This window comes from Bombyx mandarina, chromosome 12, assembly GCF_030267445.1.
Source record: "Bombyx mandarina strain Sakado chromosome 12, ASM3026744v2".
Classification (NCBI taxonomy): Eukaryota; Metazoa; Arthropoda; class Insecta; order Lepidoptera; family Bombycidae; genus Bombyx; species Bombyx mandarina.
Genome location: NC_143219.1, coordinates 2,852,425 through 2,869,880, shown reverse-complemented (window position 1 = coordinate 2,869,880; position 17,456 = coordinate 2,852,425). Strand labels below are relative to the sequence as shown.

Below are 17,456 nucleotides of genomic sequence, written 5' to 3'. Positions count from 1 at the left end.
TAACACTCGTGTATGCGAAGAGTATAGAACCATGATCATTCGGTTGATGAGAGATAAAATTGTTTGACCTTGTATTTAAAAACAGAAACAGACTTGCAAACTCGGATGTCAGCCGGCAACGAATTCCACAGTCTGACCGCGTGCACAGTAAAGGAGTGAGAATAGAAATTGGTTTTGTGGGAAGGGAATAACAAAACAGAACGTTGGTTGGACCTGCAGGGAGCATCAGGAGAACGAATGAAAGAGAATCGCTCACGTAAATATAAGGGAGAAGTGGGCTTATGTAGGATATTGAATAGGAGACATAATATTCGAGTATTCCTACTGAGATGCTTGTAATCAAATATTTTTGATTCGATTAACAACCGTATCTATTCCAGGATGAGTGACAAATTTCTTTGAAGGGGCTGGTTTTAGAAAATAAAAGTGCATCACATAGCCCGTTCATTGATGACGACTCGACACGAAATAACTGCATTATTTCATAAATATTATTCTATATAATTATATCGACGCTGAAATCGGGGGGCGTTTCCTAAAGAAATTTCAAAATCGTAAATTCATTGCTGTCCTATGTTCAAGCAGCTTTAAATCAAATAAAATTTCAATTTGGAATCCTAAGATCAAATTGCACATACAAAATTTGTTATTTTGATGGTGCCCAGTAACTTAGAATTGTTCTTTGTGTTGCTTAGAGTTGTTCTATGAAATATTTGATTCTGAATTTGGGGACAAATTATGAACTAACAGGGCATTAGCAGGTTCTGTGGCAAGTAAAATTGAAATGGATCTAGTAAGATGACAAACTTTTTTAAGGAAAAAAGTTTTTGTATCTACGCCTACCGTGTGACGTTCGATGAATATTTCTGAGACATGTTTGGAAATGGTCGGTGCCACTTGTAGTGAACTGTATGATTAGGATGGGCAAGGAACTTGATAAATAAACTCGCGAGGATTGCACGTATAAAATTTGTATATTTTTAAAATTTTATAAATCGCGTACAATAGCACGGATGAAAAGAGAATGACAAAACTAAGACATTCCAAAATTCAAAATTCAAATGTAATGTCAGAAACCAAAACCACAACAATAAAAAAGGTTTTATACCAATTTTGTTGGGTTTCCAACACCACTGTTTTAACGTCAGAAAAAACTGGACACGAGAATTAGGAAAATCATTTATTTGTAAACATTCTAACTTTCATTAATATTGTTTACGTAGAAATCACATTAAGCCGTGATCAGCTTTAATGATATCAGCTCCTTTATCAGCAATCATGATAGTAGGAGCATTTGTATTCCCACCGACTATCTTCGGCATCGAACTGGCATCAATGACTCTCAGTTTCTTTACACCATGTACTCTCAGTTTGTCATCAATTACCCCAACTCCTTCAGGACCCATAGCGCAAGTAGCGACAGGATGCCAGAGAGTTGTAGCTACATTCAAAGCAAAACACTTCCAATATTTTCTGGTATTAAACTTGTGATGTTTGCATTGTTTTACATTTAGGTTCTGAGGTTGCGCGCGAGTTTTTCTCATATGTTCTGTATCGAGCACGGTCAAAAAGTCTTCTATGTATTTTGCATGATTTTCTAAATCTTCATCTTGAGAGTAATAGCCTGTGTAAATTAAGGGAGGTTCTTCAGGGTTTTTGCTTTTAAGAACAACTTTACCAGTTGATTTTGGATATAAATGGACTACAAGAGCTAAAATAACACTTTTTTTCTGTGCTGCCTTCGCCATAGACACGCAAATGCTGTCAGCCAAACCGAATACAAAGTTACAAATCCAAACAGGAATTACGGTACCAACGGGATATACGAAAAATTTTACTTGGTAGTCTGGTATAGTTTGCGTTTTATTGACGGCAGCGAATCCCATAAGACACGGTGCGGGCATTTCATTTAAATTGGTAAATGTTTCAACATTTTGAACAACAGTGACCTTGCTTTTATTTTCAGTGATGATCAGTGGAACAGTGGCATGGTCTTGTAAGTTTTTTCCGACGTTTGGTGATTCACTGATAACTGGAATGGCCATCTCAGTTAGATGCTCATTTGGGCCGATCCCTGACAGCATCAATAGCTGCGGGCTGTTTATTGCACCAGCGGATATTATAATCTCTTGTCTTGCTTTAATTATTAGTATTTTACCATTTTGCATGACTTCTACAGCTTCTGCTTCTTTTGCATCATTAAATAAAACCTTCCGGACGAAAGATTTTCTTGCAAGAAACAAATTTTTACGATTTTTTATGGGTCTCAAGAAAGCGTAGCCTGTGCTCTGGCGAACATTATCAGCAACAGTAAATGTCGGTAGTGCGTAACCCATCTGCTCCGGTCCGTTCTGGTCCAATATAACTTTACGTTCATTTTGTTTGAATGCTGTAAAATAGTCGTCTACCCTATCCCCCCAATCTGGTTTCGTAACACCGAGGTAACCTTCTGTCCCGTGGAAAGATCCAGAGGGGCTCTTCAATATTGTGTCATCTTCAAGTCGTTCACTTTTAATAAAATATGGAAGTACTGATTTGTAGCCCCACCCTTTGTTTCCCATTTCTTCCCAAGAGTCATAGTCATGTCTGTTCCCTCGGGCGTAATACATATAGTTTGATCCACTAGAGCCGCCAACCATTTTGCCTCTCGTCAAATGAATATTTTTTTCTGTGTGCGCTTGACTTGAATAATCGTCATTAACGGTTCTGTAGTTCCAATCTTCGTACGAGTAATCAACAAATGGAAATAATCCGGGTATCTGTGGAATCATATTTACAATGCTTAATATAATTTGTAATTCTTGTTACAAAATGGAAACGTTAGTATTTGTTAATAAACTTTTATTAGCTTAATACGTATGTAGCGGAATCTTTGAACATGATTTTGACCCCTTTTAAAACGTCGAATCAACTCGAAATTTAGCATGCTTATTGTGGGCCGTTGACAATTCAATATTGTAAACAGTTAGACCCGCTATTTCGCATATTCGTTATACAAACAAATTTATTATAGCGCCTTCTTTTTTTCACTTAGCAAATTGGAAGCTGTTGTATTTGTGTGAATGTACATTAATGAATCTCACGCTTTTTGTACAATAAAATTTATTTACTGTTTTATAGTAAAATTTTCTAGAAATACGGGTTTTTTTTTTTTAATTTATGGTTTTTAATTGCTTCCTACAACACCAGCTCACGAACAACTTTTAAGCGGTCACGCATTCCACTAATGATGGCCAGGACCACTCTGCCAAGAGTTCAAACGACTGAGAAGAAGGGACATTACACTACTTGTTGAGTTTTTTAGTTTAGTAACAGTAAGTCAATAATTTAAAGTATTCATGTTTTAGGCGCTTTACTGAATTTGTCGTACACTGCAATAAACGACTCGACTATCATCGATGACAATAAAAGTGGGGTTTTCAGCACAAGACGGTTTGGCACCATCATATTGACGGGAGAAAACGGAAATTTTGTAACTAGCATTTTGGGCTAAATCACTTTTAATCATATTACATAACATATACATAACAGTTTTTAAGTTTCGGTTTCTATAAATGAGTCGTCTATTATCAAAGGCGGCAATCTGTACATTTGGACAAAAAAAATTTATTGATATGTCAATACAGATTTATTTGAATATAATCGTCTCCTTCAAAGAATACGGTTCAAAACCTGCATTAAATAAAGGTTAATAGTTAACCTGTTATTTATCTAAGATGTCGTTCCGAAGAGTTTTGTGACTGCCAAAGGAATACAAAGTCAATAATTCGTTTTTCTGATTTACCAATCATTATCCAAAAGTCAGATTGCCGCCTTTGATAATAGTCGACTCAAATATAGTTAATATAAGTTATGAATTTTTAAAATAGTTTTATGGCTCTAGTTTAAAGTTGGATTTTTCAAACAACAATTCCGCTTTCTTCCGTCGATATGGTTCACCTACTTAGCTTGAAACTGCTAATATCATGTCGAGTAATCGTAATTCGTAACTGCGTCTGTTATTTGTAAGCTAAGTGAAGCAGTAATGCGTTTCGGTTTAAAGGGTGGGGCAGCCGTTGTAACTATTCTTAAGACCTTAGAACTTATATCTCAAGGTGGGTGGCACATTTACGTTGTAGATGTCTATGGGCTCCACTAACCACTCAACACCAGATGGGTTGTGAGTTCGTCCACCCGTCTAAGCTAATAAAAAAAAATAACCGTGGATTCGATGGAAGGATCCTCTCCGGCCTCCAGTAACAGTACTGTCCAGTTTGAGATCTCAGAGAGTCGGTTGGCCAGGACGCAGCCAGATGAACCCGCGCCGACAATTATTATATCGTAAGATGTATGATCTGTTGACAAAAAGAAAACTTTTGTTTAATAGGTATTCTAAGGAAAGAAGACCTAGGAAGTGGGCGTGGCCTGCTGACGTAATACAGCTGCGACTTCAGACTGGTCGGAGTTGAAGAGGGGAGTTGAGGGGACCACTAACATATTGCCACGTTCACGGCCTCTTTCTGATCTCGGCACCAGGGATAGACAGCCGGACGTGGTACATTCGCGTGTCAACTTTGTAACCCACATTATGTCATTAGTATTTAAAATCAATAATTGTTGAAATCGTATTTTTTATCATTCTAATTATATTTTTTTAATATTTTGAGTCGTGATTTCTAAGTGTATATTATTTTCTCCTGTTTTCAAAGTCATAGAAACAATTAAGGCTACTTTTACGATCTAATGTCGCGTTTTTTTTTTCATTTTTGTATCGCGTAAAACACGTGATATTAAACATCTGACATTTAACGTACGACTTATATCGAAAAGTGGTTTCTTTCACCAACTTTAAGACATTCGATCAAATGGAAAATTTGCAAACGTATTAAATACCCAGAACAATACTATAATTTTATTATTTCCCAAGGATGGTATTTAGGACCCTACCCACTAAACAACCCTCCTGCACTCTCGCCCGAGCATCCGATCCCCCGCTGACGTCCGAACTCAGGCAGAGTGCAGGTTATCGCAGTCAACTGGTGGTAGGACCTCTTGTGAGTCCGTGCGGGTGGGTGCCACCGCCCTGCCTGTTTCTGCCGTGAAGCAGTAATGCGTTTCGGTTTGAAGAGCGGGGCACTCGTTGTAACTATACTGAGATCTTAGAACTTATATCTCAAGGTGGATGGTGCATTTACGCTGTAGATGTCTATGGGCTCCAGTAACCACTTAACACCAGGTGGGCTGTGAGCTCGTCCACCCATCTAAGCAATAAAAAAAAACTGCAATCAGACGCGCGGTTCATTCCAAGAACGCCCGGCCGACGGAGCCTTTGAGTCGAATCGAAGGCTCTGGACGTTGGCTGCCTCAAGTCGCTAGCCTGTCAGGCTGCCTAGGGTGCGCCGCTGGTATCCCGGGATACCGCGCTGGGTCATAACCAGTTTTTCGGGTCAGAACGCGATACACCCCCAACCGGTCGCTCTTATGATGACTTCACTCCTGAGAGGCGCTAGAATGCTGGTAGCGCGCCTCGTACTCGACGATTACGACGACTAGTTCGCTGAGCGAACTAACCCATGGACACAAACCAGCTCTGATCCAGTGAAAATTCTGCGAAGCACTGCTAGGGCGAGTGTTAGCACATTCTCTCGGGTTGAGCCCCGTGAGATAGCCTACCACTCACAACGTAGTTGGAATAGCTCTCTAGGCTACCAGCCTAGTAGGACTAATATGTAGAAAAAGAAAGATACTTACTTTGTAAGACGTTTTGCTCCGGATACCCTCCTACCTTCAAGTTCAATGTTGCCAGTACAGCGAAAACGGCTTGCAATAGCTCCGTGAATGGTTTTAACGACATAACCTCAGCCGATGCAACGATATTGTTGAGCAAGTCCATTTTGATATCTGTAAAATAAATAAAAAATAAGTTTAATTACGACATTGTGAATGAATATAGTAAGTACAGCGACCGACCGGCATTGTCACATGGACCACGACGACTTTAAAACTAAGTTTACTTAGTAATTTAACTAACCGGTAAGTTGGTCGTATGATATATTACTAGACGATGACCGGTTTTTTTTTTTAATGAATTGTGTTTTTTAGAAATGATATTTAAATACGAATTACATATTGATAAAATGATGAAATATTCCAAGATCGTTTAGGCATTTTTAAGTGAACACGTGAGTTAAAAAGACAAATAATATAAATAAACAATACATTTTCTTGGTCTAGCCTTAAACCAAACACTCATTGGCATCGGGTGGCTTAACAACGCCATCTGCTGAAGTTGCTTTAGTGTTATTGTGTCTTTAAACCAGTTAGTTGCTCTCAATTATGAAAAATAGTATTATTACTCGCCAATAGATGTCGGGAAGAGTCATAAAGTTGATTGTCGTTAAAGTTGATTTCAGGCACGGGTCGAAACTCATACGATGTGCACGCTAGAGGGCACGCGGGGTATGTGGGAAATGACGGTCTACAGATGTTGGGAGCAGACCTCGGGACTAAGAATGTTTTTAGAGCCCTACCCACCATACGACTCCCCTTGCACTCTCTCACCCGACGTCTAATCCCCGCCAGGGATCAGAGGTTAGTCACAGTAGGGGGGTTCCCGCGGTTAACACTACAACCAGACTCGCAGCGCCACCCCTAGGACTCCCGACCCATCGGTCGTCGAGGTGTAGTCGACGGCTCTAAGTCGGCCGTCTTGGAATGGCGATTAGACTGCTCTAGTTGCTGCTGCTGGTGTCGGAATACCCCGCTGGACCAGAACAAGCTGCAGGTTTTTTTTGTTTATTGCCCACTTGGATGAACAAGCTCACAGCCCACCTGATGTTAAGTGGTTAGCAGAGCCCATAGACATCTACAACGTAAATGCCGCCACCCACCTTGAGATATGAGTTCTAAGGTCTCAGTATAGTTACCTCAGTATAGTACACCTACCCGTCATCATCATCATCAGCCTTTATCTGCCCACTGCTGGACATAGGCCTTCCCCAAAGCCTTCCACATAATGCGGTCCTCCTCCTTCCGCATCCAACGACTTCCCGCCGTGCGCACTAAGTCGTCGGTCCACCTGGTTGGAGGATGCCCCACGCTCCTGGTACCCATCCGTGGCCTCCATTAGAGGATTTTCCTCCTCCACCTGGCGTCGCTGGCTCGACAGATGTGACCGGCCCATTGCCACTTTAGCCTGCTAACTTTGTCGTACAGCTTTCTCGCAGAGCTATGTCGTACACTTTGGTTCTCCGTCGAATTTCTTCGTTCCGGATTTTGTCCCTTAGAGAAATACCGAGCATAGCTCTTTCTATCGCCCGCTGTGCGACTCTTAACTTATGGGCCAGCCCTGCCGTCCGTGTCCAGGTTTCCGCGCCGTTGGTCATCGCGGGGACAACGCACTGGTTAAAGACTTTTGTCTTCAGGCACTGAGGAATTTGTGAGGTGAGGATTGCACGGATTTCCCAAATGCCGACCAATCCAGTCGTATGCGTCTCTCAATCTCTGTATTGAAGCTACCCTGGCCAAGCTGGATAGCCTGACCGAGGTAGACAAAGTCTTTTACCTCTTCAATGACTGCATTCGAGATAGTAATTTGGCCCTGGACGATTTGATCGTTGAACATGACTTTCGTCTTGTCAAGGTTCATCCGCAGTCATCGCATCGGGAAGCAGCATTGAGATCGTTGAGCATACGACTGAGATCCTCCAGCGATTCCGACATTATGACTGTCATCGGCAAATCGAAGGTGTGAGATGTACTCCGTTGACGTCGATTCCACGTGTTTCCCAGTCTAGCGTCTTGAAGACATCTTCAAGTGCAGCGGTGAACAGTTTCGGAGATATAACATCTCCCTGTCGGACACCCCGCTGCAGCTTGATAGGTCTAGACTGGTAATCCTGGATTTGTATGGTCGTCGTCGCGGCTACGTATAGACTTTTCAACACCTCGATATAGCGATAATCTATCTGGCATCGCTCTAAAGATTCTAGAACTGACCAGGTCTCGATAGAGTCAAAGGTTTTCTCGTAGTCCACGAAAGCCACGCAAAGTTGCAGATTATATTCTGTAGACTTTTGTATAATCTGTCTGAGGGTGTGTGAATATGGTCTACGGTATTGTAACCCTTTCGAAAACCAGCTTGCTCTGGTGGCTGGTATTCATCAAGCCTTCAGGCGAGACGATTAGTAATCACCCTAGAAAAGACCTTGTAGACGTGGCTCAAAAGAGATATCGGTCTATAGTTCTTCAACAAAGTTTTATCACCTTTCTTGAAGAACAACACGACCCGACTCCTTGTCCACGCCAATGATATAGTCCCGTTATGTATGACGGAATCGTTCAAGCTCTGTAATTCCTTCAGGATAGGAACCCCTCCGGATTTCAGCAGCTCCGTAGTAATTCCATCTTCAACAGGCGCCCTACTATTTTTGAGCTGTTCCAGGGCCATTCTAATCTCTCCGATGCTGATGTCCGGGACATCATCCGAGTAATGCCGAGTAAGCGGTGCTCGACTGTCACTAGCTCGGTTGGCGGGTGTAGGTAGAGAAGTGTGCATTGCGTAGAGTTTGCCATAATATTTTTCGCCCTCACCTAAGATTTCTGGTTTAGAAGTAACTATAGAACCATCTTCTCGCTTAAGCTTAAGCAGAGGAGCACTTTTAGACGTCCGTACGAGGGCTTTAAAGCCTTTATTACGCTGTATTGCAGCTTCTAGAATTAAAGCTATGGTAGTCACGCCTCACCATCCTCCGGACATCCTTATTTAAGATTGCGTACTCTGCTGTAGCTCTTGTGGATGGAGTAGTTTCTCGTCGTTTCCTCATTAATGCCAGAGTCTCAAGGGTTAGCTTGGCTTCACGAACTCTCCGCTGTGATCCAAAGTATCTTCCGCCAACTTCACGTAGTGTCGCCGCCATGTTCTCCATCACGTCGTTCACGTTCTCAGTGGGATCCAGCAGATTAAATCGATTTTGAAGTTTCAATTGGAACTTTTAGAAAACTTGGATGATTTGGGGAAGAGAAGGACGCAGAGTCGATCTCATCAACCGGGTTCTTTCAAGCCCCGTGGTCACTCCCGGCATTAAACCTGTTGACCACTGAGACATCCGTAAATATTCGCTTCTTAGCCGCCACGATAAAATCGATCTCGTTCTGTGTCACTTTGTCAGCACTTTGTCAAGTCCATCTCCTTTGGGGCTTCTTTTTGAAAAACGAGTTCATAAAATAGAGCCCCTCCATCTGCAGAAAATTGACAAGCATTTGTCCTCTGTGATTTCTCGACCCCAAACCATACCGTCCGATTATGAATTCGTCTTCCCCTAGTACTCACACTTTGGCGTTGAAGTCGCCAACTACAACGTTGAAGTGGGTCTTGGTGGTGTTATGAATGGCCTTAGAGATGGCTTCATATAAGGCCTCAACCTCACAATTAGGGTGTGTCGCCGTTGGTGCATATACTTGCACGACCTTGAGTAATATATCTCTCTGAGAGCTACGATGTACACCACCCGCGACGACATACTCGATAGCTCCACGACGTTGTTAGCTATGGCTTTGTGAAAGATGAACCCAACACCGCCCCGAGAGAGCTGGTCTCCTTCGCGGTAGTAGAAGAGGTTTCCAGACTCGAGGATGACGATGTCCTCGCCCTCTGCACGGACCTCCGAAGGTCCAAGTATATGCCATTTAATGGACCCCAATTCTACTTCCAGCTCTTCCACATCCTCATCTCGCCTCAAAGTCCGGATGTTAAACGTGCCAATGGTTAGTTGTTTATGGTGGCCTACCAACCAGGGATTCTTCGCACCCCCTGCCTTACCGTTACCGTGACCGCCGCCATGGCCAGGAATAGTAGAGCTGCCGGGTACTGGGGGCCGTAGCATTCTGTGTCCTGTCATTGGGAAATTTGTGCCCTTAAGTCACCCCGCTGGGTATGCGGGTTGACGACTAGGAAGTTTAACGTCGTATCCAGGGCGAACCCAGTAACGTCGTACCCTACCCGTGCAGACTCACATTACTTACCACCAGTAATTACGCAAATTATAATTTTGTGGGTTTGATTTTTATAACACGATGTTATTCCTTCACCGTGGAAGTCAATTGTGGACATTTGATAAGTACATATTTCCTTAGAAACATTGGTACTCGCCTGAGATTCGAACATCTGTGCATCGCTCAACACGAATGCACCGGACGTCTTATCGCTTAGGCCACGACGACTTCAAAATACGACTTATTTACAGCCGATGTTACATTCATCACACATTTTAAATATCATTTTTTGAACTAGCTGTCCGCCCGTGGACTGACCTCCGTCGACAATACCTAGTATTCGGAGTCCCGTTATTCTTTCGATTATATACGAATAGCTTTGTCAGTTGTATTCACGCTCAAACCTTCGAACCTATTTTGAGGAAAATCTTTAAAGGTTCGAAAAAGTTAAAGGAAAAAGGTAGCCTAGGGCTAGACGAAGGGTTGAACGATTGCTTATAAATACAATACAATACAATGCTAATGAAATACGTACTCAACCAATGTTCACGATTGACTTCCACGGTGAAGGAATAACATCGTGGTAATAAAAATCAAACCCGCAAAATTATAATTTGCGTACCTAATTGCTGGTGGTAGGAACACTTGTGAGTCCGCTCTGGTAGGTACCAGCACCCTGCCTATTTCTGCCGTGAAGCAGTAATGCGTTTCGGTTTGAAGGGTGGGGCAGCCGTTGTAACTATACTGAGAGCCTTAGAACTTATATCTCAAGGTGGGTGGCGCATTTACGTTGTAGATGTCTATGGGCTCCAGTAACCACTTAACACCAGGTGGGCTGTGAGCTCATCTAAGCAATAAAAAAAAAAAAAATTTGATAGAGGTAATAAAAGACAATGCTCTGCATCAACAAAGAAACATTTACATACTTCTACTTATTAGTTTTAGACACACTTGTTTAATGTCAAAACATGCTCGCACATAGTAACGTGAATGCCGCTACCAGCATGAAATGTGAGGTCGAAATAGTAATAATAATTGTATTAGACTACGTATATACAGTCCTGTCTTATTTTTTGTAGTCTTTAATTATTATTAAATACATAATATGTAATAATAAGTCTTATTGATGTAGAATCAAAAGAAACCAAAACGAAAAAAATGAATATCTGCAATACAGTTGCAGATATTCATTTTTTTATAATGGCGGTCATTTTTGATTTTGCCAAAATCCAGTTTATAGAGCTTGGGTCTGTGGTTTTGGTTGTGCCCAGATGTCTTTAGGTGTGGCTTGGGCTCTTGTTTGTTGGTTGGGCTTCGTGATTGCACAAGGTTACATCAATTTTAATTATTATTATTTTACAAAGTAATCGACTGTTGAATTACTTACCTAAAACAAAACAAACAATATATATAACAAAACAGATTGTTAGAAGGTTAGTAAGAACAAACAACCTATAGTCTAATGTTATTCTGGTTAACTTAATCACATAAAATATTTACAAAAGGTGTATGTACAAGGCCCAACAAAGATTTGAAATTCGTCGGTCTGGGGATAGTGTCCGGTAGCACTTCGTAAAGGAACGGTATTCTAGGGCAGTTAAAGAAAATGTGTTCTGCTGATCCTTCGTCGAGCCCACATTCACAGAAGGAGCTATCCTTGACCCTTATTTTAGCTAGGTGAACCGAAGTACAAGCATGAACTAATCTTAACCTACATATTGTCGACGTGACCTTCTTGTTGGCTGAGCAACGGTGGTTGAATGAGCAACGAGTCTTGACCGCGTAATATTTGCCTTTAATTACCTTACCGAGAAATTTTACTGAGTCTCACACTGGGAATATTTTGCCAACAAATGAGACAATGACGTCGGGAATAGATCGCATGCGAGAAAATGCCACTACACTGCTCTTCTCAACTGAAAGGGATAGACCATGATTATCTAACCTGTCATGGAGAAAGTTGAAGCGAGTAGAGGCATCCCCTAAGTCCTTGGCTGAGACATATAGAGCCAAATCATCCACATATTGTAGTACGTTGCAGAATGAATTTACCAAAAGTTCTAGGTCTTAGGTATACTAGTTGTATAGTAGTGGGCTTAAAACTGATCCCTGAGGGAGGCCCTTCCATAGAAGTCTAGAAGTCCACAAGCCACTCAAATCTATTTTTAACAAGGTGATCTAAAATTTTGCTCATGATACATGATACGGCGATGGGATGGTAGCTACTTGACTCGTTACTAGGTTTTGCTGGTTTGAGAATAGGGACGATTATTTGAGTTTTCCATTCATCTGGAGGGATTCCTAAAGAATAAATATTATTTAGTACGTTTAAAAATATTAATTTGGACGTAGAGCTACATTGAACAATGAATGAATAAGGTATTCCATCAACTCCAGGGGACGAGTCCTTAAGAGACTCCAAAACTGCAGTGAGTCAGTCCACAGAAAAAGGGGCCTCAAGAGTATCAGGAGTAGGTGAGAGTGGAGGGGGAAGGGAAGAGGACTCAGCTAAGGTGGGGACGTAAGGGGGAGTTAGTCGACTTGAGAATAAATCGACCCAAACCGATGGGTCGTTGGAAGAAGAATTGTGGTCTACAGGTACGGATCCGCGAAATCTCTTGACATTTTTCCAGATAAACGAAGGGCGGGAACTGGGAGAGACTCACAAAACATGTTCCAGCCCAGTCTCTTTCGTTCGGATAGTTTTCTGACTGTCCTTGCAGCTACTTCTTTATATCTTATGTAATTAGTTGGAGACATGTGTAACGCGTACTCCTTCTCGGCTTCTTTACGTTGTTTACATAAAACAGAACAGTCAGAGTGCCACTAGGGAAGTGATGGGATTTTAGCCCTGGAACCTTTTTAGTAGGAATGCGGTCTCTGCTGCTGAAAGTAAAACATTCCTAAAGATGGAGTAAGCAGAATGGGTGTTCTCAGACTGGGGGAAGATTAGCCAAAAGAGCGTCAACAGACTGAGAGAACTGGGTCCAGTCAACCTTAGACAAATTAAATTTAAGTCGAGGATTGCGAGGGGGAGTATATAATTAGAGAAGTCAGGAAAGGACATAAGGATGGGGAAATGGTCACTACCATGCGTATTGCACAGCGTAAACCATGTGAGGCGCGAGGAGGTGGCTAGAGTGCATAGAGAAAGGTCTACAGCGGATTTTGGGTTCTGGCCAGGAATAACTATGTGTGTGGGAGAGCCGTCATTGAGGATGCAGAGGTTGTAGTCATCAAATAGGTCAAGGAAGGCGGAGGATAAGGAATCATTATGATAACAACCCCATGAAGTGTGGCGGATGTTAAAGTCACCAAATACAGCAACAGGAGGGGGGAGGGCACTAATGATTGAAAATAGATTACTCCTACTCCCTACTCCCGGGCTCCCGCTTCAGCGGGACCCTCCTGGTGACTCCTGGACAGCAAAAATCAAGGGGTTATGCTTATTTATGAGAAAAATCAGTTCAGCTTTTTTTATCTATTGCTGCGACAATTCCACTGTAGGATTGTTAGGAACATTGTTGAAAATCGAAATCAGCTGAGTCAGTTTTTGATAGACGTTGTTCGGTAGGGCCACTTCATTCATTTTCGAAATGATGTTGATGAGGGTGGACAAGAGAAGTTCTATTAGATTTTCTTGTTAAGGGGTTGGGGGATAACAGAGCGCATCCATTGGTGGTGGTAGAGGCTGGAGTATCTACAATACGACGGTGGGCTTCTCTACCGTAGCCTGGGCTTAGGGCAGCAGAATAAGTAATAATAAATAAGTAACAGTCTTCTTATAAGAAGATGGTTGAGAATTGGAATGAAGTGGCTGAGAGAGGTCTGTGTTAATTGTTGGAGTATACGTGGATGGAAATGATAGAGTAATTCGGGCAGTATCTGCAAATAATCTTCTCGCCTGTGAGAACCTAGCCGATGCTTTTAAATATGAGATGATTTCCTATGACGTAACTAATTTGATTGATTTTTGTCGACTGTGCTCTGGGCAGGATGTGTCAGTGGGGGCCGGAACAGAACAGGCATAGTGGGGATGACTTCGAGCAGGTAATTCCTTCGTGGGCTTGAGAGCAAATAAAGCTGCGAGGGGCAGATCGGCACTGCGTTGAAATATGGCCCAATCGGCAGCACTTGTTGCACTGAATAATGGGGAGGACATATACCTCAACAGGGAAGAAAAAAGCAGGAAATACGATTTGGAAGCTTTTGACCAGAGAAGGTTAAAAGCACTGGATACCTACCCAATCTTCTTCCTATTCAAGCGGTATGCTTTAATGACTGCACTGCAGCCAGCAGGAACTTCTACCGATTGGACCAGCTCCTTTAAAGTCCATTCTACTGGAACATCACGCACGATTCCCATTCGTGTAACCTTATAATTGGGATGTTCGCTTCAAATTTAGCCGGCTGAAGTGCTGGGTGTTCTAAAAAAGCTTTAGCCGCAGCAGCGGATTTAAACTCCATTGAAACCCTGTTGCGGCCAATGCATTTCACACCATCCTGGATTACATTCTTTATGTTGTTTCTAAATAGAAAGTGTCCAAATTTGATGGGTTTTAAGGTGGGGCCAGCAGACACATCTGTTACCGTCTTACTAACGTGGACTAGAAAAGGGGCAATGTCATCAGAGTAACGGGTCTTACGTTCTACAAAATCGGGATGTGTGTAAGTAGACTGAATCGACGGCGAAGTTTGTGAAAGATTGGTAATAGTTTTTTAGGGGGAATGTTTTCCTCAAACTGTGGTGGTCGTTTTCTGGAATTGGGTTGATCAATATCCATCTCAAAAGAAAAGTTTTGCAAGTGGGGCGCACGTTGTCCTTTATAACCTCCCCGGGATCGTGCGGATCATCCATGATTCTTACCTATTAATAATAGAACAAATACAATATATTAAAATTTACACTCACGGCACAACAGGTATATGTGGCATACACGGCACAACTAACACCAACGCGAATCAGTAGCCCAAGTCAACAGTAAATAGACGAATATTAACAAGAAAAACCCGGAAAACTTCGAAAACACTTGTGTTCACACTCGACGTCACCCGAAGCCTTATTTTTCTTAAAAACTTGTTGCTGTGGTGTGGCAGTATTTTAAATCCATAATTGGATTTACTTGTACAGTTAAATCTCTCATTGATTATTACCAATGTGTATGGTACCATCATATATACATATATATATGTATATATATATAGATAATAGTATAAATATTATGCTATATTATAAATTATGCTTATGACTTGCGAAAACTGAAGAATATCCTATACTGGATTTACGTTCAGTCCTCGGTGCATTCTAGGCCATAGATAATACAGACAAATTAGTTATTCTAGGCAATTTATATTAGAGTTTTATTTAATTTATTTATTTAGTTTTCTTACAAATTAACAGTATAACCAAAACATTTGTAAGGTATTAATAATATTAGCTTAAGTAATTTCTAGCAACAGCTATAAATCCATTAACATATTGATTACCTTGTAGGTCAACTTTACCCTACAAGGCGCACTGAAGTAATTATGTCAATTTCTGTCTTCAATCTTCTTACTAAGGCGCCAGAATATATAGTAGACTCTAGGATAGACGAATCTGAAGATTTTGAGAATTAATCTATTTCTAAGAGACCTAATAAATGTCTAAAAAATACACTAAAAACAAAAGAAGACAAAGTTAGGTAATCTAGGCACTCAATAACAGAAATCGACATCATTACTTCAGTGCGACACGTAGGGCACCAATGGCCCACCCACATCGCAGTCAACGTGTTAGTAAAACTGCATGGTTCTGGTATAATAAAACTTTGCAGTGATTGTGTTAATATGTTGTATAACTTGTTTTTTTTTGTCTGTGGACCTGACCTACAAGATCCTCGCACCTAGGGGGCGCCGGCTTATTTGAGACTGGAACGGGGGGGCCAAGGGATGGGATATAGGGCTATATCAACTAAATCATTCACCTGCGCTGTCGCCCTAGCGGATCGGTAATCTCCCCGAGGTCAAAGCCCGGGCAAGGTAAGTACGCCCAGGCAACGGAGCCTTCGAGGCGAATCGAAGGCTCTGAAACGTCGGCCGTCTCGGTACGGCAGCCCGCCAGGCCGTCCAGGTGATGCTGCTAGTGTCCCAGGATACCCTGCTGGGTCAGAACCAGCCTACCAGGTCGGGACGCAATATATCGCCAACCGGCAACTCTTATAATGATTTTACTCCTGGACGGCGCGCTAGAGTGCTGGTGGCGCGGCCTCTACCCTCTGAGGTCGCTCCGTGACCTTCGTCAGTTCCGCCTTAGGCCTGCCACCTACAAGGGCCGGGACGTACACTCGTACTGTCTGTTCCGCCATCCGGATGGACGGCAACGCATTAGTGCGAAGAGAGTAGAACCCTCCTTCTCTCGTTCCGCCACCTCCTGCGTGATGGTGAACTCGCAGAAGTCGAGCGTCATCTTTCAGGACGAGCTGCTGCCGGTCATCGTAACTACGACACATTTTCTCGCCAAGTCGGGACCCTCACTGACGTTCGTCAGAAGCTGACTCAACGAGCCGGCCGTCGCCATCAGCCGAGGGCTCAACTTTTTAAATAATTTTGAAATGAGCGTGGAAGTTGCACCGACGGTACAATTCAAGACAGGTACCTCAAGCTAATAACCAAAATCTCGGCTCGAACGCCTCCGCCACGAGGTATGCACGTGACGGCCGCGTTCGCCGAGGTCCGTGAAACAACAGTTAAAATAGCACTTTTAAAATTTACTGAAAAATTACTCGAAAAAAAAAGTTCAAAATTCGCCACACTAAATTAATATTGACGAATGCAAATGAGTGTATTTATTTAATGAAAATAAGAAATTAATTAATAAACACAGACGTATTTTTTTACACAATAGTGTATGTTTAATAAAGAAATTATTAACTAAATTTCAGAAAAATAAGACTGACTGAATCCCGCAGGCAGTTACAAATTTTCTATCTTCCAAACGTCGGGGGTCTCGATCAGGTGGCGCGCCGCCTCTACATGAGGGTGGTGTGGTCGATGGCACTTTACGGCGCGCTCGTTTGGTGCCAGGCCCTGATCCGACCGTGGTCTCGTCGTTTGGCGAACCCGTCGGCCGGCCTCCGTACCGTCGAGGCGGTTCGCCCGGTTCTCGCGGACTGGGTGGGCCGCGACCGCGGATGCCTCACCTTCCGGCTGACGCAGATGTTGACCGGCCATGGGTGTTTTGGCCGGTACCTCTTCAAGATAGCCGGAAGGGAACCTACGGCGCAGTGCCACCACTGCGCGGAAAGCGACGAGGAAGACACAGCGGAACATACATTGGCGCGTTGCTCTGGATTCGACGAGCAACTCGCCGCCCTCGTCGCGGTCATAGGAGAGGATCTCTCGCTGCTGCGCGTCGTGGCTACGATGCTCGGCAGCGACGCGTCCTGGAAGGCAATGCTCGACTTTTGCGAGTCCACCATCTTGCAGAAGGAGGCGGCGGAGCA

At 42.7% G+C, this 17,456-nt stretch overlaps 1 protein-coding gene and 1 pseudogene across 2 annotated transcripts; both read right to left on the bottom strand.

Annotated features, from left to right (window-relative positions):
* Positions 1-1,165: 1,165 nt before the first annotated feature.
* On the bottom strand, positions 1,166-15,024 carry LOC114243438 (ecdysone oxidase-like). Of its 2 annotated transcripts, none has more exons than XM_089732068.1 (4): positions 14,879-15,024; positions 5,731-5,880; positions 4,201-4,334; positions 1,166-2,759 (listed from the first exon to the last, which is right to left on the bottom strand). In XM_089732068.1, the coding sequence occupies exons 2-4, from the start codon at positions 5,870-5,872 to the stop codon at positions 1,227-1,229; spliced, it is 1,809 nt and encodes a 602-aa protein (XP_089588194.1). In that variant the 5' UTR covers positions 5,873-5,880; positions 14,879-15,024; the 3' UTR covers positions 1,166-1,226. The 2 variants fall into 2 exon arrangements, with proteins under 2 accessions (XP_089588194.1, XP_028030740.2); XM_028174939.2 differs by having other exon boundaries at positions 14,885-15,024.
* On the bottom strand, positions 13,454-14,830 carry LOC149501733 (uncharacterized; annotated as a pseudogene).
* Positions 15,025-17,456: the final 2,432 nt, after the last annotated feature.